General features: G+C 42.7%; 2 protein-coding genes across 5 annotated transcripts in view; both read left to right on the top strand.

Moving 5' to 3' along the window:
• Positions 1-7825, top strand: part of tfpia (tissue factor pathway inhibitor a) — a 36919-nt gene extending 29094 nt beyond the window's left edge. For 3 of the 4 annotated variants that reach the window (XM_008404244.3, XM_081604710.1, XM_081604711.1), the window contains 2 exons: positions 6204-6395; positions 6464-7825. In XM_008404244.3, coding sequence (XP_008402466.1) covers positions 6204-6395; positions 6464-6531 — 260 coding nt within the window. In that variant the 3' untranslated portion in view covers positions 6532-7825. The remainder of the gene's footprint in view (positions 1-6203; positions 6396-6463) is intronic. The other variant, XR_014086711.1, reaches the window with a different exon arrangement.
• A 1617-nt stretch (positions 7826-9442) lies between these two features.
• Positions 9443-25121, top strand: part of calcrla (calcitonin receptor-like a) — a 38449-nt gene continuing 22770 nt past the window's right edge. The window contains exon 1 of the mRNA XM_008404245.3: positions 9443-9631. The gene's annotated coding sequence lies outside the window, so the exon portion shown is untranslated. The remainder of the gene's footprint in view (positions 9632-25121) is intronic.

The raw sequence follows: 25121 nt of genomic DNA, 5'->3' as shown, positions 1-25121 counted from the left end.
GATTTTTTTTTACATAAATTTTAACATAAAAATTTCAAATTCTCAAGCTGCTGGACTTCAGCTGCAGCTGAGATTCTTATCAGAGATAAAACGTCAAAATAGAACAAAGTGAAGAAAGTTAACAGCAACGTTAGCATCATGCTAACAGCAACGTGAGCATCATGCTAACAGCAACGTGAGCATCATGCTAACAGCAACGTGAGCATCATGCTAACAGCAACGTGAGCATCATGCTAACAGCAACGTGAGCATCATGCTAACACCAACGTTAGCATCATGCTAACACCAACGTTAGCATCATGCTAACACCAACGTTAGCATCATGCTCACACCAACGTTAGCATCATGCTCACACCAACGTTAGCATCATGCTCATGCTAACAGCAACGTTAGCATGATGGCAACACTAACAGAATAACATTGGAATAATGGCTGCAATAACATTAGCATTAGCATTATGCCAACAGCAACAATAGCATGATGCTAACAGTAGCATTAGCATGTTGGTAAATCACAGCTAAGGCCTGTTGGACTTCCATGAATGAAAAACTTTAGTAATAAAATGGAAACTCTCTGTTGGAGGTAAAAATGGTCAACAGGCTCCACAGCGCCCCCTGTCTGTCAGTAGAGGTCGGATAAAGTCGTTTCAGCAGAACAAAGCTATAAAAAAGACACATTTTCATTTTGGCAAAAATTTTAAAAGGGTGGAAACAACTGGAGAGTTTAACATCTGGAAAACCTCTAGCCAAGGTTCCAGAACGTTCCCTGGTTGTTGGTGCAACTATCACCATGTTTCTGGTCGACATGTTGGCCCACATGCAGAATCGGACCCAGAACCCGACCAAACACACGAACCGGAGGAGAACTGCTGGCACCCATTGAACCTCATCAAACTCTAACAGAACATTTCCACGTCAGCTGGATTCACGGTTTGACGTTTAAACGGCGAAAACTCAACGGCACATGGTTGGCAGCCGGTTGGACTGGGGGTCAAAGGTCAGACCCAGAGCGTCTCAGCACCCCCTGTTGGTTACGAGGGAGCATATTTCACATTTCCTGGCTGCTTGGTGTCGCGGCTGCAGAACCGGCTCCTTCAACTCAGAGAGACGGTTATTGCTCAAAACAATCAATTTCACTCTGGTCAGAGGAAAACGGTGAGGAAAAGGTTCGGGTGGATCCGGTTCCCAGTTTCAGCTCCTGGTTATTAAGTCGAGTTGAGTTCACCTGCCAGGCATTTTACAGTGCTCCACACGCCAAGACTCAATGAACGATAAACAGTGCAGATAAACAGAGAGAATCAATGAACAGGTCCAAACCAGGTCAGAACTGATCCATATTTAAAGTAGTTTTAATCAAAGAGAAATGAGTTTTAGCTTTAGCATTTTAGCTAAATATAGCTAATACACTAATGTTTAGTAAGTCAGTGTTAGCATCCTAGTGATAATCCACAGTGATGATTGAAGAAGTTAAGCTCATATTAGCATTTTAGCTTTAAAAGCTAAACTTGATGTTGTCAACGTGTTAGAAGTAACGGCATACAAATGGCACCATTCAGTCCAAAATTAGCATTTTAGCTCATCTTGCTATAACAGCTAATCTTAGCATACTGAATGGAGTGAGTCAATGTTAGCATGACAGTGATAGCCATAGAGCTATCTCTGTCATTAACGTAGCATTAGCAGTTTTGCTCATTTTAGCTTGTACACTGTTGGTTACACACTAGATGAAGTATGTTACACAACTTCAACATGTTACTGATAGCATTTTAGCTAATCTTAGCATTTTAGGTCATGTTTTCATACTTATTGAAGTAAGTTAATGTTGGTCAACATGCTAGTGATAACCCACATTCTCATGGTAGCAGTTAAGCTAACGCTTGCATTTTAGCTAACTTTGATTTAAAAGCTATTGACATCCTTGTAGCTAACCTTAGCATTTGGCTAATTCTGGACATTATGGAGCAAAAACAAACACAAACTACCTTTTGTTTTAAGCCGTTCAGGCTCTGATTCTGCAGGATGAAACTCGGCAACAAACCCGGTTCTGGCCAGAGGCGGCACTCCGACAGATTTCCCAGAAGTTTTCTATCTTACATCCAATATTTTACTCAATAACAACATTATTGCTAAATAGTATTTCAGGTCTGTAAGCTTTAAATCTCAAACCACAAAGATTGAAACATAAACGGGATGATGGAGACGAGGTGGACACAACCAGAGGCGCAACAGTGACACCTTGTGGCTAAATGGAGGAACAGTTTTGGATAAAATGGATAGATGGATGTAATTTATCCTCCTCTTTCAAAGAATCTACTAAAAGACACAGAGATAATACCCACTTCCTTCCTTCGATGCTTTAAATCAACATTTTCTGCTTTCGCAGGAACAAAACGAGCCACTTGAAGCACAAAGTGTTAAAAATCAGCTGCAGCACCAGAGAAAGGTCATAGAAAGGTCATAGATAATGCTGTGCAGTCAATGCAGTGGTGATAAACTATATAAAAACTCTTCACCCCAGAGAGCAGAGCAGATTTATTTCACCACAACAGAGCTGTCAGCGCAGACTAGCAGGAACCGAGACTTATAGTTGAGTGGAAGGAAGATCAATCAGCGAGGAAAACAAAGAGAGGAAAGATTAGCAGCCAGAACTTCAGCTGCAGGTAGAAACTGCCTGGGATGTGAAGTTGGACTGAAGTTCTGCATATGACTGTATAATAACAGCAGTTTATGAGATTTACTGTCAAAGTGACTCCAGAGAAACTGATTTTTGAATATTTGTGTTGCAGCATTAAGGAAATAAAACACTAATAGGTTAAATTTTTGTTTCTGATCACTATGAAGTTAATAATGGAAATGAAAAAGGTCCCAGTTTTAGTGTCAGTGTTGCTTATTAATGTTATATTTTCAGACACATCTGAGTTTTTATGCTGCTGCTCCAAGTCGCTGCTCTGAGATCAGAAGTTATTTTTCTCTCCAAGTCGACCTCAGATTCCAAAATGGCTGCCGTGCGTTTAAAACTCACTGACATGTAAGTAAAAAACATCCTGATGGCGTCAAATCAGCCGACGTCAGATCACAAAGTCTCTGCTGTCAATGAGGAAACGCAAAGAAACGACATGAGGCACGAGAAGAGCTGATGCTCAAGATGAGGCTGATGATGCTGATGAGGCTGATGATGCTGATGAGGCTGATGATGCTGAGGCTCAGGATGAGGCTGATGATGCTGATGAGGCTGATGATGCTGAGGCTCAGGATGAGGCTGATGATGCTGATGAGGCTGATGATGCTGAGGCTCAGGATGAGGCTGATGATGCTGATGAGGCTGATGATGCTGAGGCTCAGGATGAGGCTGATGATGCTGAGGCTCAGGATGAGGCTGATGATGCTGATGAGGCTGATGATGCTGAGGCTCAGGATGAGGCTGATGATGCTGAGGCTCAGGATGAGGCTGATGATGCTGATGAGGCTGATGATGCTGAGGCTCAGGATGAGGCTGATGATGCTGAGGCTCAGGATGAGGCTGATGATGCTGATGAGGCTGATGATGCTGAGGCTCAGGATGAGGCTGATGATGCTGAGGCTCAGGATGAGGCTGATGATGCTGATGAGGCTGATGATGCTGAGGCTCAGGCTGAGGCTGATGATGCTGAGGCTCAGGATGAGGCTGATGATGCTGAGGCTCAGGATGAGGCTGATGATGCTGATGAGGCTGAGGCTGATGATGCTGAGGCTCAGGATGAGGCTGATGATGCTGATGAGGCTGAGGATGATGATGCTGAGGCTCAGGATGAGGCTGATGATGCTGATGAGGCTGATGATGCTGAGGCTCAGGCTGAGGCTGATGATGCTGAGGCTCAGGATGAGGCTGATGATGCTGAGGCTCAGGATGAGGCTGATGATGCTGAGGCTCAGGATGAGGCTGATGATGCTGAGGCTGATGATGCTGAGGCTCAGGATGAGGCTGATGATGCTGATGAGGCTGAGGATGATGATGCTGAGGCTCAGGATGAGGCTGATGATGCTGAGGCTCAGGATGAGGCTGATGATGCTGATGAGGCTGAGGATGATGATGCTGAGGCTCAGGATGAGGCTGATGATGCTGATGAGGCTGAGGATGATGATGCTGAGGCTCAGGATGATGATGCTGAGGCTCAGGATGAGGCTGATGATGCTGATGAGGCTGAGGATGATGATGCTGAGGCTCAGGATGAGGCTGATGATGCTGATGAGGCTGATGATGCTGAGGCTCAGGATGAGGCTGATGATGCTGATGAGGCTGATGATGCTGAGGCTCAGGATGAGGCTGATGATGCTGATGAGGCTGATGATGCTGAGGCTCAGGATGAGGCTGAGGATGATGATGCTGAGGCTCAGGATGAGGCTGATGATGCTGAGGCTCAGGATGAGGCTGATGATGCTGATGAGGCTGAGGATGATGATGCTGAGGCTCAGAATGAGGATGATGAGGATGAGGCTGATGATGCTGAGGCTCAGGATGATGATGCTCAAGCTGAGGATGATGATGCTGAGGCTCAGGATGAGGCTGATGATGCTGATGTCTGCCAAACTAAAACTAAATGTTTTAGTTTGAAGCTAATTTTTTAATCCATAAACTAAATATCTAGTTTTTTTTGCTAAATATTTAGCTAACTGATTTGTCCATCTGTTTAAATGTTTGGTTTGTATTTTTCCTTCAGCAACATATTTAGTTTGAAATGATGACATTTACAGTTGAATCTTCTCTTTATTTCCTTTTATAACCCAAATTATTTCCGATAATCTGATTAAAACTAGGGCTTTAGTGATACAATAATCTCACGATACGATACACGATATTCAGCTCACGATACAATTCGATACACTTTTACAATTTTCTGAAGGATTTCAGAGGGACGGAGTGATTTTGGTGACATTCTGTGACTGTTTTAGAGTTGGACTGAATTAATTTAACTGAAAACTGACGAAAAGCACCAACTACACGACACCCTGGTGGAACCGGATCCTTTTCTGCGTTGTGCTGGTTATCGAGTGAATTTTGGACCGTGACTCAAGTTCGTCTTTCAAGCGGATGATTCTCGGTTTATTTCTGACGAGAATACAGACCAAACAACCGAGTTACAGGGCTGGCCGCTCCGAGTCCGACACAAAACAAAAGTATAAAAGATCTGTAAATAAACTGAATGTATTTAGATGGAAGAATGAAAAGCACACACCTCTCCCCGCGGGACGACGTGTGAAAAGGGGCGGGGACAACGTGTGAAAAGGGGCGGGGACGACGTGTGAAAAGGGGCGGGGACAACGTGTGAAAAGGGGCGGGGACAACGTGTGAAAAGGGGCGGGGACGACGTGTGAAAAGGGGCGGGGACGACGTGTGAAAAGGGGCGGGGACGACGTGTGAAAAGGGGCGGGGACAACGTGTGAAAAGGGGCGGGGACAACGTGTGAAAAGGGGCGGGGACAACGTGTGAAATGGGGCGGGGACAACGTGTGAAAAGGGGCGGGGACAACGTGTGAAAAGGGGCGGGGACGACGTGTGAAAAGGGGCGGGGACGACGTGTGAAAAGGGGCGGGGACAACGTGTGAAAAGGGGCGGGGACGACGTGTGAAAAGGGGCGGGGACAACGTGTGAAAAGGGGCGGGGACAACGTGTGAAATGGGGTGGGGCTAAGGGGCGCAAACAATTTAAAGACAATACCACAGAAGAAGAAATAAAAGGGAGGGGCTTCCGATCTTAAAGTAACACGGTTAAAACAACGACAGAGTGTTTCAGCGAGATGAGGAACAAGACAAATAACCAAAAGAAGACATTTTGTGTAATTATAATAAAAGAGAGTTAAACCAGGTTACACTGGCTCTGGCTGGACAAAATGAATCAAAGTGGTGAGAAAACTTGTTTCTTTTAGTTGAAACGGTTCAAACTGTAGCTGACATGCGTTTATAAAGCAGATAAAGCAGAAAGTTCCTGCTCTGAACACCTTTTTAACGTCACACCTGAAGCCTGATGACCTGATCTCTCTCTCTCTCTCTCTCTGGTGAAGCGAGCTGTGAGCGACCCAGGTGACAGGTGGACGTTACGATACTTCCTGATGAATATCGAGGTTTTTTCTAGGAAACAAAATGTCGATGTTTTTTTTACACGTGGCTGCACCTTCATGCTGCGGCCAGTGGAGGCGCCGTAACTCTGACCCGCCTGCCTGTCTTCCAGACTCGGGCGCCTCAGAGATCTGCTTCGGCCCCGTCGACCGCGGCGGCTGCAGCGGCGCCGCCGTCAAGCGTTTCGCCTTCAACCCGGGAACCAAGCGCTGCCAGGCCTTCTCCTACAGCGGCTGCGGCGGGAACCACAACAACTTCCTGAGCCGCAAACTTTGCTACCACCGATGCGTCAAAGGCCACAAGGGTAAAGCCTCCAGACGCACAGAGACGAAGCTCGCCGCTCCTCATCCTCACGGCTCGGTTCTGTTTCAGGCTCCAGGAAGGGGATGATCCGGATACGCAAGAAAAACATCGACAGCATCGTGAACCGCGGGGACTGAAGGCCGCGCCCTGCGGGACGCCGCTCCTCCTCCCACACATGTATCATAGCTCCTTCTCTGTCTCTTCAGGAAATCTGGTTATTTTTGATTCATTATGACGACAATTCTGTGCAAAAGTCTTAGAGCAGGAAACGACAAGAGGCGGTTTGAAACTTTAGCACAGAAGCAACATGGGAACATGAACCTCCTTCTGATCTGATGCGACTTTATTTCTTTTCTTTTTTTTTAATTTCTAAACTTTTCAGTATCGGCTCTAAAATGACAAAGTCAGAAAAGTTTCTGACTCGGTTAAATAAAGACCCAGGATGGAAACAGCAAAGACTCATGGGAAATATTTAAATCCTGCTCATTCCACTGTTTCTATAGAAACTACAGTAACAAAGAGATTTGAAAGGTTTTATTTATGGTTTCTTTGCTCTAAATTGTGAAAACAAAACCAAAGTTAAAAATAAAATATTCTGTTTCATGTTTGAGGAAAAAAAAGATTCAACTTTATTACACAAAGTTGTAATAATGTGTAAAAATGTTTGTGCTGATTTATGCTGCTGCATCTTAAACCTGAAGAGGAGCTGATGATGATGATGATGATGATGAGGATGTTCTGGACCTGCGGTCTGGTTCTGGTTAAACTGGACCTGCGGTCTGGTTCTGGTTCTGGACCAGCGGTCTAGTTCTGGTTCTGGTTCTGGTTCTGGACCTGCGGTCTGGTTCTGGTTCTGGTTCTGGTTCTGGACCTGCGGTCTGGTTCTGGTTCTGGTTCTGGTCCGGATGTCAGAACCGCTGAAAAACCCAACAGGTTAAAGACGAGGAGTAAAAAAACCAACAGAAATGATTTAATCTGAGAAATAAACCAGATTAGATTTTAATTTGAAATTAAATATTCACACAAATAAACGTTTTAATTTATAAACATTTTTGCTCAGAGCTGAAAATTAAAATCCAAACTAAAGTTTAGATTCTTAAATATTTAAACTCCAAGCTGAAGATGTTGAGACAAATATTTATCTTAATATTTAAATATTTCCACATTTTTAGTAAATATTTTCTAAATGAATGAACCTGAAAATACGAAGTTTTATTCCCTGATAAGACACTAAATAATCCAGATTATTGCTCACTCCAGTCGATAATCCGGATTCCTGGGTCTGTATAATCCGTGACCTGCGCAGGGAAACGTTCCAGTTCTGCCTCCATTTTGCTTGAATTCTTCATTCTGTCAGTTTTTGTGCTGTGAAGCTTTTAAGCTGCAGGTTTTTGTTTTCTTGTATTTGATTAAATATTTTCCTCTGCTTCATGTTTCTGTCTCTGAACATCAGCTGTTTGTCTCTGCAGCTGCTGGTCGCTGTAAATCGATACGTTTATTGATTAAACGAACCCCAGAAACTCTTTGTTTTCAGTCGTTGTTGCCCGTCACCGCAGCGGAGTGAACACCAGGGGGCGCCGTCGCATTACATGCTGCGTTCAGAGCCGTTTCTCGGCTTCCGGTTTTGTTTGCTAATGTGATCTGGAGGATCTTCTTCCTCTGCGTGTCTAATAAATAAGACTTTAAACCACAGGTGTCAAACTCAAGGCCCGGGGGCCAAATCTGGCCCGCCGCAGCTTTTTATGTGGCCCTCTGGACTCCAAATTACATCAATAAGTCCGTCCAGTTTTTCACAAATCTGCAAAAATCACAAAATCAACAAATTTCCACATTTTTTCCTGATTTTACTGCTAATTTTCTCAAAATTGGTCAAAAACGTTGAATCCGTAACCAATAGAGCGAGTGATAGAATCACATTTAACGTAAATACTGTAAAAAAAAATAACAATTACAAATATTTCTTAATATTCACCACAAAATCTGTCATTTTGATTGCAAAAATAAACACTAAAATAATCAGAAATCCAGGAGTAACAGCCATTTATTGATATTTTAACAGTTTTATTGGTTTTATCAATAGATTCTGGTGCAACCGGCCCTTTAAGAACATTCAGATTTTTGATTCGGCCCAAAATAAAAATGAGTTTGACACCACTGCTTTAAACAATAAGAGTTTATGGGGTAAAAATCCTCATTTCCATCTGGATGCGGCTTTTTCAACCATCTGCGGCGTGAAACACTTTAGAAACTGAATTTAGTGTAATTATGATTCACTTCAAGGCCTTTTTTTAATATTTATTTTTAATATTTAGACGTTTTGAGGTCCCTGCTGCTCCTGTCTTTACTTTAAGACTCGTTTCTCTTTTTGTCCTACAGATTTTTATGGATTGATTATGAAATATTGATCAAGTCAGGAGATAAAACTGGTTTAAAATGAGTGAAAAATCCATTAAACACATAGAAAACCTGCAGAACAACTGATCGATGTGTAGAAATGTGGATTAGATGTTGGTTTATTTTCAGTTGAAGCTTCGTAGTTTTAGAAACTCATTGAAAATGCAGATAAATTAATTTTTAAAATAAGAAAATAATCATTTTATTGCCTAAAATCAACATTTGATCTTTTGTAGCAAATGGCGGATCTGCGGCGCCTCTTCTCTTCTTCGTGGTTTCGGCCAGCAGCAACATCCGGGTGTTGATCACGTGACTCCTGTGACAGAAAGACGTCTTAAGGAAACGCGTCCATTTCTATACGGCTGGAAAAAAAAAACAAACCTTCAACGTTTTGATATAAAAAAACTTGTTTTTCTTTTTTATTGTTTCCGTTAAAGCGAATTTATTTGCGTCATTTCGATTTGCGCAGTTCCTGGTTGATAACAGCGCAACCATTTATGATTTAATGGAAACGGCGCGTTGTTACGATGCGGACAAAGATTTGCGCACATCGGTGGAGGAACCGCAGTGGCTGCGGGTCAGAATCCGCCCAGCACCGACCCGCAGCGCCGCTGCGCAGTGGCTGCGGGTCAGAATCCGCCCAGCACCGACCCGCAGCGCGGAGTGGGCGGCCGGTGGGTGGGCGTCTCTCCGCTCCGCTCCGCGGTGATGTAACCGGAAGCTGTGGGCTGACTCCCAACGTCAAGCTGGAGCTGCGCGCAGAGCCGAACCGAGCCGAGCCGAACCGGACCGGACCGGAGGAGCGTGATCGGATCCGAACCCGCTGCGGGATCGCCGTGTTCGGTAAGGAAGCTGGAACGGGTCGGGGCTTTGTTGGGGTTTGATCCCCTGCTGGCGGCGGTACCAGCCCGTTTGGACCGCCAGTTCTGCTGATACGAACAGAAAAAGGTTCGTGCTTTTAATTTGGACCGGGATCCGTCCTGGTTCTGGTTCTGGTTCTGGTTCTGGTTCTGCAGTCAGGAGAAAATCCGCGGATTGAAGCGCCGATTTTCTAAAAAAAAAAAAACCTTCCATTGATTGTCTGCCGGTGCTGAGTCAGCAGAACCGCCGAACCCGACCGAGCGAGTCCAGAACCTCCCGGTCCGGCCATCAGCCGACCCGCTCGGTCCGGTTACATAAGACCGAACCGGACCGTCCAGAGCCGGACCTGCTGGCTGGGTGATGAAGAGGAGCTGATGATGATGATGATGATGTTCTGGTTAAACTGGACCTGCGGTCTGGTTCTGGTTCTGGTTCTGGTTCTGGTCCGGATGTCAGAACCGCTGAAAAACCCAACAGGTTAAAGATGAGGAGTAAAAAAAACCAACAGAAATGATTTAATCTGAGAAATAAACCAGATTAGATTTTAATTTGAAATTAAATATTCACACAAATAAACGTTTTAATTTATAAACATTTTTGCTCAGAGCTGAAAATTAAAATCCAAACAAAAGTTTAGATTCTTAAATATTTAACTCCAAGCTGAAGATGTTGAGACAAATATTCATCTTAAACATGTTGAATATTTAAATATTTCCACATTTTTTAGTAAATATTTTCTAAATGAACGAACCTGAAAATACGAAGTTTTATTCCCTGATAAGAAACTAAATAATCCAGATTATTGCTCACTCTGGATTCCTAGATCTTTATAACTCGTGACCTTTAACCCCCCAGAGTGTGTCTGACGTTTCACATGTCGGGAAAAACTGCTGATTAATGAAAATATTGATATCAAAAGTTATCAAGCTGCTGCGTCGTTTTGTCATCAGAGCTGCGTTGTTTTGGTTTATTTAGTCATTTTTACTAATTTTGGTTACTGAGGACCGTTTAGGTTTTTAAAAGCTACGGCGCCGTAACCATAGCAACCGGCAGCTAACGAAGAAATTCAGCGACATTTAAACATGGCTGCTGCTGCTGAGCACTTCCTTGTTTACACTGTAAAAAAAACAAAAAAAAACGGTGTTTTGTATCCGTCTGATCCATGTTTGTTTTGTAAACACGGTTTATTTGATCCTTTGATCTTTGATTTGATAAAACATCGGATTCTCCGAATGGTGGGAAAACGCAGCAACGCGCTAAAACATCAGGATCCCCACAGATTATTCACAGAAAACCCGACGGGCTGCAGAGTTTTTAAGAAAAGTTGTTCAGAAAACCAGCCAATCAAGAAGCTCCATTCACCCACCCCGGGCACCGATTGGCTGAAAGCTGGGATGCGGGAAACTGTAGATGCTAGCTTCTGCGGTTGAGCTAAGACGTTCGTATTGATGCGTTTTGAAGTATATTTGGTGTTTGGATATTAAAATACGCAGTCAGAAGTACTTTTAGAGGAAATACTTGGTATTTCAGTCAATAAATTCAGTTTATTTGTGCTGCACATTTTTAGCAACACGGCAGTTCAAAGTGCTTTACGGCGGGAAAACATAAAAACACAATAATCTTTATTCTAAAATTTATTTTAGGTTTTGTGTCTGTTGTTCGGGCTGCACGGTGGTGCAGTTGGTAGAGCTGTTGCCTTGCAGCAAGAAGGTTCTGGGTCCGATTCCCGATATGAGTTGTTCCTCATAAACGCTGATGATTCACTGCTTAATAAAATAAATAACTGCAATCAAATGTACATAAAAGATTCACACTTTTACCAAAACTACTCCAAAAAATGCAAAAATAAAAATATTAATATATTTTTTTACATTGTACGGTTTTTAATTCAAAATTTTGTATTATATCAAATATTTCTTGTCAATAATTATTATAAAATGTACTTTAAAATAATTTATTGATTGGCTGTCAGTCAATTGATCAAGCTGTCATAGCTATCATAGCTAGCATAGCTAGCGAAGCTATCTTAGCTAGCAAAGCTATCATAGCTAACATAGCTATCATAGCTAGCATAGCTAGCGAAGCTATCATAGCTAGCAAAGCTATCATAGCTAACATAGCTATCATGGCTAGCATAGCTAGCGAAGCTATCATAGCTAGCAAAGCTATCATAGCTATCATAGCTAGCAAAGCTATCATAGCTAGCAAAGCTATCATAGCTAACATAGCTAGCAAAGCTATCATAGCTAGCAAAGCTATCATAGCTATAATAGCTAGTGAATCTATCATAGCTAACATAGCTAACATAGCTAGCGAAGCTATCATAGCTAGTGAAGCTATCATAGCTAGCAAAGCTATCATAGCTAGCGAAGCTATAATAGCTAGCATAGCTAGCATAGCTCGGAAGCACAAAATAGAAAAGTTTCTAAGAGCAAAGAGACGCGTTCAGCAGCGGTTCTGAGGGAAACACATCTGCAAAAAATCCACATGGCCGACTGAAATCAGAAAATAAGAGTTAGCATTTATGCTAAAGTAATAATAACTTAATATTGAATAGAAGTAAGAAAAAAGCATGGAAAGCTCTGGTCAACTCTTTAGCTAAACAGTGAAGTAGCATTTTTAAATGACATATTTCCTAAGAAATGCGCCTTTAGCTTCTGGTTTAGCCTTGAAGCTAAAACATTTTCCATGTTGTGCTCCGACTCTCCGCTGACCTCATGGTGAAGTTATCGTGTGTCCTGGCCTGCGGTCGGCTCTGGATTCAGTTTCATGGATGTGAAACCTTTTGAAATGTTTTATTCCTCTCATGCATAGCAAAGAATAAAGGCTGGTTCCCGCCGACCCGGTTCTGGTTCTGGTTCTGATGTGGTTGACGTCGTCCTGGTTCTGGGTTCAGGGAACACTTTGAAGATAATTCTGTTCTTATCTTCAAACAGCCGAGTGTTTTTACCGTCTCTGGGGAATTTCAACAGGAAGCTTGAAGGTTCAGCGTTTTCAGTCTGACGCTGTTAGCCTGTTAGCCTGTTAGCCAACGGCTGCGTTTGTCCTGCTAGCTTGGTCAGCTGTGAAATTATTATTATTATTATTAATCTGAAGCTCATGAAGCTGCAAAATGGCTGCAGATAATCAGTTTTTCATAAAAAGATCAAATTACTTTTAAAACATGCGTTAACATTTGATGTCAGTGGAAAAGTTTTGATCGAGGCTCATTTGTTGAAGCGATGCTAGCTGCTAGCCGCTAGCTGCTAGCCGCTAACTGCTAGTTTTCCAGTTTAATTATTTTCTCTAATCATTAGAAACTAGACCAAAAATACTCTAAAATCTTGTGTTTTTGCAGTGCAGCAAACCTTAAGTTTTACATTTTTTGCTATTTTAGGTAAATTATGAAAATGCTGTAATTTTAATTCTCATTTGAACCACGAGGTTTTAAATTAGTGTTGAAAACCAGATCTGGACTTCTCAAACTGCCAATAATCATCATGTATGGAGAGAAAATGATGCTAAAGTTCTGCCTCGTCGTTATCCGCTCATCTCTGAGAGCGAAACCTGACGGTTGAACAGCCATGAGAGAAACTAGTTTTAAAAAGGAAAAACATAAAATTTCCAAAATAATGAATTTTTGAATGTTGGAGGTTAAGCAGAACTTTTTCATTATTTTGAAAAGAAAATCCCATCATGCTGCAGCAGATCTTCCTTTAATCCTGGAAATGTTCTTCAGGTTATAGAAGGCCGACTTTGTAACTATGTGGTTCTGAAGGTTCAGGTCAAAGTTCATCACTACTCCCAGATTTCAGGCCTGATAATGAAATTAAATGATTCCAAAATTTATTGGTTCACATTTTTTTTCTCTGCGTAAAGTTGAAAATGTCAAAGACGGAAATATTTGGTTAATATCGTTTAACTTTAGCCGCATTGATTCCTGCAGCAGCGTCTCCACAGGCCTGACTAATCAATCAATCAATCAGCTGCAGCCGATCCAGAAGCTGCTGCTGCTGCTGTTCTGACTAAAACCAGGAAGATAGAGACATAACACCAGGTTTAAAGTCCCTCCTCTGGCTCCCTGTAGCTCAGAGAATAGACTTTAAAATCCTGATGTTAGTTTATAAATCACTGAACGGTTTAGCACCACAACACATTAAAGATCTGTTATTACTGTACCAACCGTCTGGACCCCTCAGATCTTCTGGTTCTGGTTCTGCTCTGCATCCCCAGAACCAGAACCAAACAAGGAGAAGCAGCATTCAGTTTCTACGCACCACAGATTTGGAACAAACTTCCAGAAAACTGTAAAACAGCTGAAACACTGAGAGCCTTTAAATCTCAACTTAAACCCACCTGTTAGAGTTGATTATGGCTAAATTAGGGTTAGAGTGCCGGTTTTGATGTCTTCCATGTTTTTATGTCTTTAATGTTTTTAATTTCTTTGATGTTTTTAATTTCTTCTTCTTTCTTTTTGACGTTTTAATGATCTAATGTTTTTTTTTGTTTTTATTTTTATTTTTAAATCTCTCTCTTTCTCACTGATTATTTCTGTTTTTATTTTAATTATATAAAGCACTTTGAAATGCTTTGCTGCTGAAATGTGCTGTACAAATGAAATTTGATTGATTGATTGATAATAATCATATGTTTGAGTTTTTCCACCAAAGTGACTCCATACATGGTTCTTTAAGCCTAGAAATAATTTATTTTCTGTCTCGGTTTTCTACTGAAACTCGGAACTGAAGGCAGATTATTGGTGCAGATTATTGGTGCAGATTATTGGTGCAGATTATTGGTGCAGATTATTGGTGCAGATTATTGGTGCAGATTATTGTCATTGATCTGATTTATAACCAGCCTGTCTGCGTAAACGCCGCCTTCGTTCCCGTTTCTCGTCTTTCTTTCTCTCGGTTTCATCAGTGAACCGACAGTAAACGAATCTTCACCTGTTGATTTAGCCGATGCGATTAAACGACAACATCTGGTTTCTGTCCTGCAGATCTGAAGCTTTTTCTGTTTCAGAAGATCAGAGGAAATATCCCCACTTCAGAATATTAATAAGGAATAAATGAATAAATCATTCATGGGGAAATGCTGCAGAGAGAAAAAGCTTTTTTCTTGACACCCTTCAGTGAAAATCAGCTAAACTTGCCCACCACTGGACGTAACGTTTTGGTAATTAGCTAAAGCGCTAAATGAAGAGTTAGCTCCCCTCTGAGCAGAGTTAGCTTATTAGCACATGTGACCGGTGGATTTCTGCGTTGTGTGGTGATCAGACAAACCACAAGACATCAAGTCTGGGATTGGAGGGTCTCCGTTTATTTAATCTGTCAATCGGGAGATATTAGCATTAGCACCTAGCATGTGCTCCAGTTCTCCAACCCGATCTATACAAAATAATAGTTAGCATTCATCAAATGATATAAAGGTGTAATAGCAACTCAAATGAAAATATCCAAACACTTATCATTAATACAGAAGGAAAAATAAACATTTGAACAATATAAATGAAAGGATTACAATAGATTATAAAACTTGCCTCTCCCCAGTGGAACGAATAACAAAAGAGGAAATTAATAACTTAATATTTATAATAGTCCTGGAGGACCCTGAACAAAAGAAGAAGAAAATAAGGCGGAGTTGGAGGACCAAACCCCTTATAGCAGACACAGAGGAACACAGCAACAGTCAAGTAGAAGCAGACAAATACATAAAAGAGCACATTTTGTGGAAATATAAAACTATTAATATAGACCCAGTTACACTCAGCCTCTGGTTGCTGCTCTCTGAGGTAAATAGCAACAGTGTTAGCTTTAGCTTTAGCTTTGGGGAAAGTAAACATGTCGTCACGATGAATCAAAAATCTTCTGACGATTAAAAGAAATTCCTGAAAATGCTGAACAGTGTGAGGATTTGACAGATCTCTGACAGATCCCTGAACCTGGAGAAGCAGATCCTCCTCCAGCATCGCAGCCTTTATTAGCCGCTGTAATTTCTACGGTTTTGTTTTTGCAGTGTCTCAGACGCTCAGTCGGATATCCTGTCGGCCGGTTTGCCCAGTTATTTTAGCCGCAGCGTTATCCGAAGGGAATCGGGGCGAACGGCTGAATCTGCTCCTGCAGAACGCGGTTTTATTTTTGACCTGGATATTTTTAGCTCGGTATTTGTGCTATTTTTTCCTTTGCGCAGCGCAGAGGCTCATCTTTCTGGGAAGACCCAGTTGTAACCTCAGGACAGCCGTCCTGCTCTCCAGCTTCAGTCAACACCTCCAACAGCAGCTTCATAATCCAGATTATCTCTGTTCCAGATTTAAACCTGATATTTGGAGCAATTCAAATACAAACTTGAACAATTAGCTCCAGACCAAATATTTGGATTGAAGCTAAATGGTTTCTTTACAAATGAAATAATTATCTAGATCAGAGCCAACTAAATATTTAGCTAGATTTGAGCTAAACATTTATAGCTGTATATTTAGCTTGCTAGCTAAATATTTAGCTAGATTTGAGCTAAACATTTGTAGCTAAATATTTAGCTTGCTAGCTAAATATTTAGCTAGATTTGAGCTAAACATTTGTAGCTAAATATTTAGCTTGCTAGCTAAATATTTAGCTAGATTTGAGCTAAACATTTATAGCTGTATATTTAGCTTGCTAGCTAAATATTTAGCTAGATTTGAGCTAAACATTTGTAGCTAAATATTTAGCTTGCTAGCTAAATATTTAGCTAGATTTGAGCTAAACATTTATAGCTGTATATTTAGCTTGCTAGCTAAATATTTAGCTAGATTTGAGCTAAACATTTGTAGCTAAATATTTAGCTTGCTAGCTAAATATTTAGCTAGATTTGAGCTAAACATTTGTAGCTAAATATTTAGCTTGCTAGCTAAATATTTAGCTAGATTTGAGCTAAACATTTGTAGCTAAATATTTAGCTTGCTAGCTAAATATTTAGCTAGATTTGAGCTAAACATTTATAGCTGTATATTTAGCTTGCTAGCTAAATATTTAGCTAGATTTGAGCTAAACATTTGTAGCTAAATATTTAGCTTGCTAGCTAAATATTTAGCTAGATTTGAGCTAAACATTTGTAGCTAAATATTTAGCTTGCTAGCTAAATATTTAGCTAGATTTGAGCTAAACATTTGTAGCTAAATATTTAGCTTGCTAGCTAAATATTTAGCTAGATTTGAGCTAAACATTTATAGCTGTATATTTAGCTTGCTAGCTAAATATTTAGCTAGATTTGAGCTAAACATTTGTAGCTAAATATTTAGCTTGCTAGCTAAATATTTAGCTAGATTTGAGCTAAACATTTATAGCTGTATATTTAGCTTGCTAGCTAAATATTTAGCTAGATTTGAGCTAAACATTTGTAGCTAAATATTTAGCTTGCTAGCTAAATATTTAGCTAGATTTGAGCTAAACATGTATAGCTGTATATTTAGCTTGCTAGCTAAATATTTAGCTAGATTTGAGCTAAACATTTGTAGCTAAATATTTAGCTAGATTTGAGCTAAACATTTGTAGCTAAATATTTAGCTTGCTAGCTAAATATTTAGCTAGATTTGAGCTAAACATTTATAGCTGTATATTTAGCTTGCTAGCTAAATATTTAGCTAGATTTGAGCTAAACATTTGTAGCTAAATATTTAGCTTGCTAGCTAAATATTTAGCTAGATTTGAGCTAAACATTTATAGCTGTATATTTAGCTTGCTAGCTAAATATTTAGCTTGCTAGCTAAATATTTAGCTAGATTTGAGTTAAACATTTATAGCTGTATATTTAGCTTGCTAGCTAAATATTTAGCTAGATTTGAGCTAAACATGTATAGCTGTATATTTAGCTTGCTAGCTAAATATTTAGCTAGATTTGAGCTAAACATTTGTAGCTAAATATTTAGCTTGCTAGCTAAATATTTAGCTAGATTTGAGCTAAACATTTGTAGCTAAATATTTAGCTTGCTAGCTAAATATTTAGCTTGCTAGCTAAATATTTAGCTAGATTTGAGCTAAACATTTATAGCTGTATATTTAGCTTGCTAGCTAAATATTTAGCTCTGGAATAGCTGCATAATTATGTAGCACGCAGCTAAATAGCTAAATATGTACAAACTAAATATTTCACTTGCTAGCTTAATAGCTTTTTTCTTTTTTTTAGCTTGCCAACTAAATAGTTAGCTTGCTAGCTAAATATTTAGCTCTGGAATAGCTGCATGATTATGTAGCATTCGGCTAAATAGCTAAATATGTACAAACTAAATATCTCACTTGCTAGCTTAATAGCTTTTTTCTTTTTTTTTAGCTTGCCAACTAAATAGTTAGCTTGCTAATTAATCATTTTCCCCTCATGAATCTCATGGACCCTCCAGTCAGATTAAGCTACTGGATGTCAGAGTGTTTGTGTGAAACGCCGGGAGCCTGTTGGGAACCTCTGAGGTCCACTGAGTCCACCGCACGGATGAGTTATGTTTATGTTTCACTCTAATACAAACGAGTCCGGCCCTAATTTACTCCTCCAGCTGGGAACGATGTTCCTCTGCTAGTCATAACTCTGAGCACCTCTGACCTCCACCAGTTGCCTTGTGGTTTTGTGTTTTCGCTGGGACTGCCGGTAGCCGAGAGGAGGCAGCACGATGCTGCAATAAGCCAACTGGACGTTCTCCGTCGTGTCAAACGGCGGAAGCTCAAACCTTCAGCAGCGTCTCTCAGCCCGGGTTTCCAGACAAAGACGGAAAGAGGAGCAGCTAGAGCAAAGGAGCAGGATTAGCTAGCTAACAGCTGATGGATTCATTCAGGACATGGTACAGCATTGATCTGTTAGCATGTTAGCACAACAAAGTTTTCCTTTAGCGCTTATGCTAACTTTGACCATGTTTAGCACAGTTAGCTTCCCCTAAATACATGTTGGGGAAAATTCGACTTAAATAGTTACAGTTTATATCCATGCTCTTACTTTGAAGGGCATGAAGTCTGTTTTGTAGCAGTTCCACCTTAGCATTAGCTTATGCTAAGTACCTTGTTGTGTAGCGCTTTAGTGGTAGGGGAACCGATGTTGATGATTTGTGCTTTTAGGTTATCGCCGCTAACTTTTTAGCTAGTGTTGCCCACCAATGGAAGATATAATTGGCAGCACAGTTAGCACTATAGCATTAGCTTCCGCTCCATACCGTGTTGGTGTAGCACTTTAGCATTAGCTTCCGCTCCGTACCGTGTTGGTGTAGCACTTTAGCATTAGCTTCCGCTCCGTACCGTGTTGGTGTAGCACTTTAGCATTAGCTTCCGCTCCGTACCGTGTTGGTGTAGCACTTTAGCATTAGCTTCCGCTCCGTACCGTGTTGGTGTAGCACTTTAGCATTAGCTTCCGCTCCGTACCGTGTTGGTGTAGCACTTTAGCATTAGCTTCCACTCCATACCGTGTTGGTGTAGCACTTTAGCATTAGCGTAGTTGACGTTTAGTGCCTTTGAGTTAGCGCAGCTCATTTTTAGCCCAAGTCCAAATCAGCAGCTCGTTCATTCGTGACTCCTTTATTTTCACTCAAAGTTAAAACAAATGTTCAAATTTAAAGTTTTTAATCAGAATTACCATCTAAACTGCAGCCATCTTGTCGTAAAACCCACTTCGATGCAGCTGGAGTTATAATGCTTGGTGCTGGAAAACGTTAGCGAGGAGAAGTTCTGCTTCCTGCTCATCAACGTTTGATCTGAGCCTGGAGTGGAAACGGGCCGAGGCGGTTCCGACCCGGAGCAACAGAACAAATTCACAGTGACGGCTTCTTCCAGGATTCGTATCGTTCTGGGATTCCCGTTTCTCCCTCCGGCCGCCTGGCTCTGCGGCTTCAGGGACCATCAGGAGCAGCGGTGTCCAAAGTGCGGCACAGGGGCCGTTTGTGGCCCTTGGACTGATTTGTGTGGCCCCCAGCTGCAACGCAAAGATGCAGAAGGAGAATTTTAATCTGTAATCGGGGGGAAAATATTTTATTTTTTTTACTAAACTCGGCTGAATGTAACAAATGTTTTGAATCAAAGTCACAAAAATCCAGTTCAGGTTCCTGGAAATAAAGTTAAAAGAAACTGAAAACTGGATGATTTTCCTTCAGGGCAGCAAACATTTTAAATCGGCTACGACGTTTTGGGTCATTTTAGAAAACAAGAAGAGGGAAAAACTCCAGAACTCCGAGTCACAGAAACGTTATATTGGCAACCAGATCCTGGTCGGATCGGGTCAGTAAGCGGATCCCGTGTGGGATCAGGTCTTTCTGTGGGATGGGGTCTTTGCGGTACTGGATCCCATGCGGCCCTCGGCGGTACCGGATCCCGTGCGGCCCTCGGGTCGCTGCGGTACCGGATCCCGTGCGGCCCTCGGGTCTCTGCGGTACCGGATCCCGTGCGGCCCTCGGGTCGCTGCGGTACCGGATCCCGTGCGGCCCTCGGGTCGCTGCGGTACCGGATCCCGTGCGGCCCTCGGGTCGCTGCGGTACCGGATCCCGTGCGGCCCTCGGGTCGCTGCGGTACCGGATCCCGTGCGGCCCTCGGGTCGCTGCGGTACCGGATCCCGTGCGGCCCTCGGGTCGCTGCGGTACCGGATCCCGTGCGGCCCTCGGGTCGCTGCGGTACCGGATCCCGTGCGGCCCTCGGGTCGCTGCGGTACCGGATCCCGTGCGGCCCTCGGGTCGCTGCGGTACCGGATCCCGTGCGGCCTCGGGTCGCTGCGGTACCGGATCCCGTGCGGCCCTCGGGTCGCTGCGGTACCGGATCCCGTGCGGCCCTCGGGTCGCTGCGGTACCGGATCCCGTGCGGCCCTCGGGTCGCTGCGGTACCGGATCCCGTGCGGCCCTCGGGTCGCTGCGGTACCGGATCCCGTGCGGCCCTCGGGTCGCTGCGGTACCGGATCCCGTGCGGCCCTCGGGTCGCTGCGGTACCGGATCCCGTGCGGCCCTCGGGTCGCTGCGCTGGGTCTGATGACTTGAACACTCTGGTATCTTTTTGCTGTCGGCCTCTGAGGCTGGGGTAAAATGGCCGCCCTCGGCTGCGTGTGTTTGGGGGAACCGGGTTCTTGGACCCTGTTGTTTCTGCTTCCCAGCCGTCGGTCGTCTCCTGGACTCGCTGCCTCCACTGCGGCCTGATGAGACGCGGCCTCATGCGGACGGAGTTTCCATCGGATCCGTGTTTACGGGCCGGAGCGGAAAGAGGAGCAGGAACGTCGTCCTTCCTCCCAGGCAGCAGAAACACGTTTCCACTCTGTTGGTTTGTGAAAAACGAATCGAGTTGCTGCAGCAAATGAAACATTTTAGCTACAAGTGATTCAGTCGTTTTTCCTTCTGCTGCTGATTTTATTCAGATGTTGAAACTGAGGCAGAAATTCAGACCAAATGCCGGATAAATGCAGGATTACATGTTTTAGAGTGAGTCAGGCTGTCTGCTCCAGTAGAGCCCGCAGTCAGCCGTTAACAGCTGAGTGATGGGTGCACTGTAAAAACTGACTGCCTCCGTTGGTTAAACAAACACATTTTATCTTGTAAATTCCACTTTTTATGTAAGACAAAGAATTGACGGCAATTTTTGTTTTTTTTATTACAAGAGTAAAGTCGAAATAATACGATAATAATGTGAGAAATTATGATATAACTGGAATAAAGTTGAAATAATGAGGATAAAGTCGCAAAAACTAGCATATCCATGAGTAGCTGTTAGCTGCTAGCTTCAGTATGAATAGACTGTAGTCTTTTTATTAGCTTGACTGATTAGCTTTTAGCCTGACTGATTGGTTGTTAGCTTTACTTTGGGCTGCTGTTAGTCTCTTCAGATATTAGCTTGACTCTGATTAGCTGCTAGCTTGACTCTGATTAGCTGCTAGCTTGACTCTGATTAGCTGCTAGCTTGACTCTGATTAGCTGCTAGCTGGACTCTGATTAGCTGCTAGCTTGACTCTGATTAGCTGCTAGCTTGACTCTGATTATCTGCTAGCTTGACTCTGATTATCTGCTAGCTTGACTCTGATTATCTGCTAGCTTGACTCTGATTAGCTGCTAGCTTGACTCTGATTATCTGCTAGCTTGACTCTGATTAGCTGCTAGCTTGACTCTGATTAGCTGCTAGCTTGACTCTGATTATCTGCTAGCTTGACTCTGATTAGCTGCTAGCTTGACTCTGATTATCTGCTAGCTTGACTCTGATTAGCTGCTAGCTTGACTCTGATTATCTGCTAGCTTGACTCTGATTAGCTGCTAGCTTGACTCTGATTAGCTGCTAGCTTTGCAATGAGTAATTTGTCTTTTCGTAGCTGTTAGCTTGAGCCTTGTTAGTATGACCAAACACTTTTTCCGTTTGTTTTTTTCTACTGGGACCAAACGGAAGCTGTTGCGATATTATTATGCTTTTTTAAATTAATTGTCCCCTTACCCTCAGTGACATCTGTATTCACAAAGTTAAATCAATAATACTGTAAACTTTATGGAAACGGGCAGAACTTGGATTCCTTTTGCCATCCAGAGACTTCCTGGTTCCTGGTTGCCTCCTGTGGGAGAAGCTGCTAGCTTTGCAGCTGCTAGCTTTGCAGCTGCTAGCTTTGCAGCTGCTAGCTTTGCAGCTGCTAGCTTTGCAGCTGCTAGCTTTGCAGCTGCTAGCTTTGCAGCTGCTAGCTGGTGATAGTGGGACACCGATAAGGACGGCAGGGATCTGGCAGCAGGTGAGAAGACGGCAGATGTTGTCCAGGCCTTGGACGACGCTGTGCATGCGAGCAGACGTAATGGGTGATGTCATCTCCTGTGTGCACGGCTACCCACCCAGGTGAAACTCTCTGAGGGACTCCAGATAAAACGGGCCACCCACACTTCACGCGGCCCGCGCAGATCAATGTTGTTGTTCTTCAGCGTTCAGCTGCGGCTAGGGAATAAAAACTATGACATAGTGGAATAAAGCAAAGATGTTCTGCTCAGATGAGACCATGACTGAACCTTTGGCCGTCAGAACCAAACACTACGTGGATTCAGCAGGTCTTAATGCAACGCTGAATGAAATGTAAGACTGAAAAACTATGGATCTGGAGAATATAAGTACAGAAGTAGCTGCTAATTTATGTGGCTAGCTAGCTGCTAATTTATGTGGCTAGCTAGCATGTTAGCAGCTACTGACCAGTAGCTTCAACCGTGACACAAACGTTTACCTGATAGAAAAGTCCCACAACAACAACAACAACAACAAACACCACATGTACCAGAATATACCAGATTAATGGTCCTGAAACGACGAGACCTGTGATTAACATGTGTAAGGCTGATTATTTAAATTAACTTAAGAGGATTTACACACCTCACAGTCCGGGAGACTTGATTCGATTAATTAATGAGCTGTTGTTCCCCTCCTGGCCTGTGGGGGCGCTGCACCAAGAACCACTGAAGGAAACGACACAAAGACCTCTAAAGACACTGAGCGCAACTTCCTGTTTGACGAGCAACAAGCGCCCAGCTTAGCAGTGTAGCCGTTAGCTTGTCTCCTGATGTTTTGACGCCTACTAGCCACTCGCTGGACTCTGATTAGCCGCTAGATTTACTATGAGTAGCAGCTAACAGCTATGCTTGTACCTTGTAGCTTCTAATTATCAAGTAGTTAGCAACTTTAATTAGCTGCTAGTTTTACTCTGAGTAGCAGCTAACAGCTATGCTTGTACCTTGTAGCTTCTAATTAGCAAGTAGTTAGCAACTTTAATTAGTTGCTAGTTTTACTCTGAGTAGCAGCTAACAGCTATGCTTGTACCTTGTAGCTTCTAATTAGCAAGTAGTTAGCAACTTTAATTAGCCGCTAGTTTTACTCTGAGTAGCAGCTAACAGCTATGCTTGTACCTTGTAGCTTCTAATTAGCAAGTAGTTAGCAACTTTAATTAGCTGCTAGTTTTACTATGAGTAGCAGCTAACAGCTATGCTTGTACCTTGTAGCTTCTAATTAGCAAGTAGTTAGCAACTTTAATTAGCCGCTAGTTTTACTCTGAGTAGCAGCTAACAGCTATGCTTGTACCTTGTAGCTTCTAATTAGCAAGTAGTTAGCAACTTTAATTAGCTGCTAGTTTTACTCTGAGTAGCAGCTAACAGCTATAATTGTACCTTGTAGCTTCTAATTAGCAAGTAGTTAGCAACTTTAATTAGCTGCTAGTTTTACTGAGTAGCAGCTAACAGCTATGCTTGTACCTTGTAGCTTCTAATTATCAAGTAGTTAGCAACTTTAATTAGCTGCTAGTTTTACTCTGAGTAGCAGCTAACAGCTATGCTTGTACCTTGTAGCTTCTAATTAGCAAGTAGTTAGCAACTTTAATTAGCTGCTAGTTTTACTGAGTAGCAGCTAACAGCTATGCTTGTACCTTGTAGCTTCTAATTAGCAAGTAGTTAGCAACTTTAATTAGTTGCTAGTTTTACTATGAGTAGCAGCTAACAGCTATGCTTGTACCTTGTAGCTTCTAATTAGCAAGTAGTTAGCAACTTTAATTAGCCGCTAGTTTTACTATGAGTAGCAGCTAACAGCTATGCTTGTACCTGGTAGCTTCTAATTAGCAAGTAGTTAGCAACTTTAATTAGCCGCTAGTTTTACTCTGAGTTGTTTCTCAGCAGCTGTTAGCTAAGCTAACTTAGCTTCACTCTTTATCAAACCTAAAGTAAATACTCAGCGGGTCGAACATAAGAAAACGCATATTTTAGAAAATGAACCACTTCCTAGTTTAACTGCGACGCGAAGCGGACGTCTCTGTTCATGGCGTCACCAGAGACTCCGGTTCATCCTGACCGGTTTGACCAACAGATTTAATTTTGTTAAATAAATTGACGTTAGCCCAATTAGAAGAACCGATCCGCAGCGTTTGCGCTGGGAAGACCTTCTCTCGACGTCCGCTAGCCGGGACTCGGTCCAGGATCGGCCAGGAAACAGCTGGGGAACTTGGCAGGGCGGCCGCCGCCGTGTGCTTGTGGACATTTTCGTTGTGTGTTTCCATTCATGCGTGACGGAGCAGCTGACCTTCTGATGGCTGTTTCCAATTTGCAGATCACAGCTATGCTGTTCCGCCTCCCTCCCTGCCGGAGAAAAGCTCTCGTAACGCCGCGCAGCGACCCGGAGGTCAGATGACCCCCCTTCGCCTTTATTCCTCTGCGTTCGCCCGGCTGCAGCCGGAGGATTTTGATTTGTTACCCAAACAATGCAAATTGAAGGTTGCAGGAATGTCCCGTCGGCTTGTGTTGCTGGTTTCAGTAGAAACTGTTGTTTTGTGGAGACGTAGCAGCAGACAGAGGAGCAGCTTCGTCGTTTGAAATGAAAACCAGCTGGTCACGTCCAGGCTTGGCCCCTCCATACGCTGAACACGAGGAACAGCATCGTGTTCAGCGTATGAACATCTGCTGCTGCTCATAAAACCCAGCCGCAGATGTTCAGCAGCTCACCGTGCTAAGATAGCAACAGCTCAGATAGCAACAGCTCAGATAGCAACAGCTCAGATAGCAACAGCTCAGATA

Source organism: Poecilia reticulata, chromosome 2, assembly GCF_904066995.2.
Source record: "Poecilia reticulata chromosome 2, P_reticulata-male-v2, whole genome shotgun sequence".
Taxonomy (NCBI): domain Eukaryota; kingdom Metazoa; phylum Chordata; class Actinopteri; order Cyprinodontiformes; family Poeciliidae; genus Poecilia; species Poecilia reticulata.
This window is presented reverse-complemented; position numbering and strand designations above follow the sequence as displayed.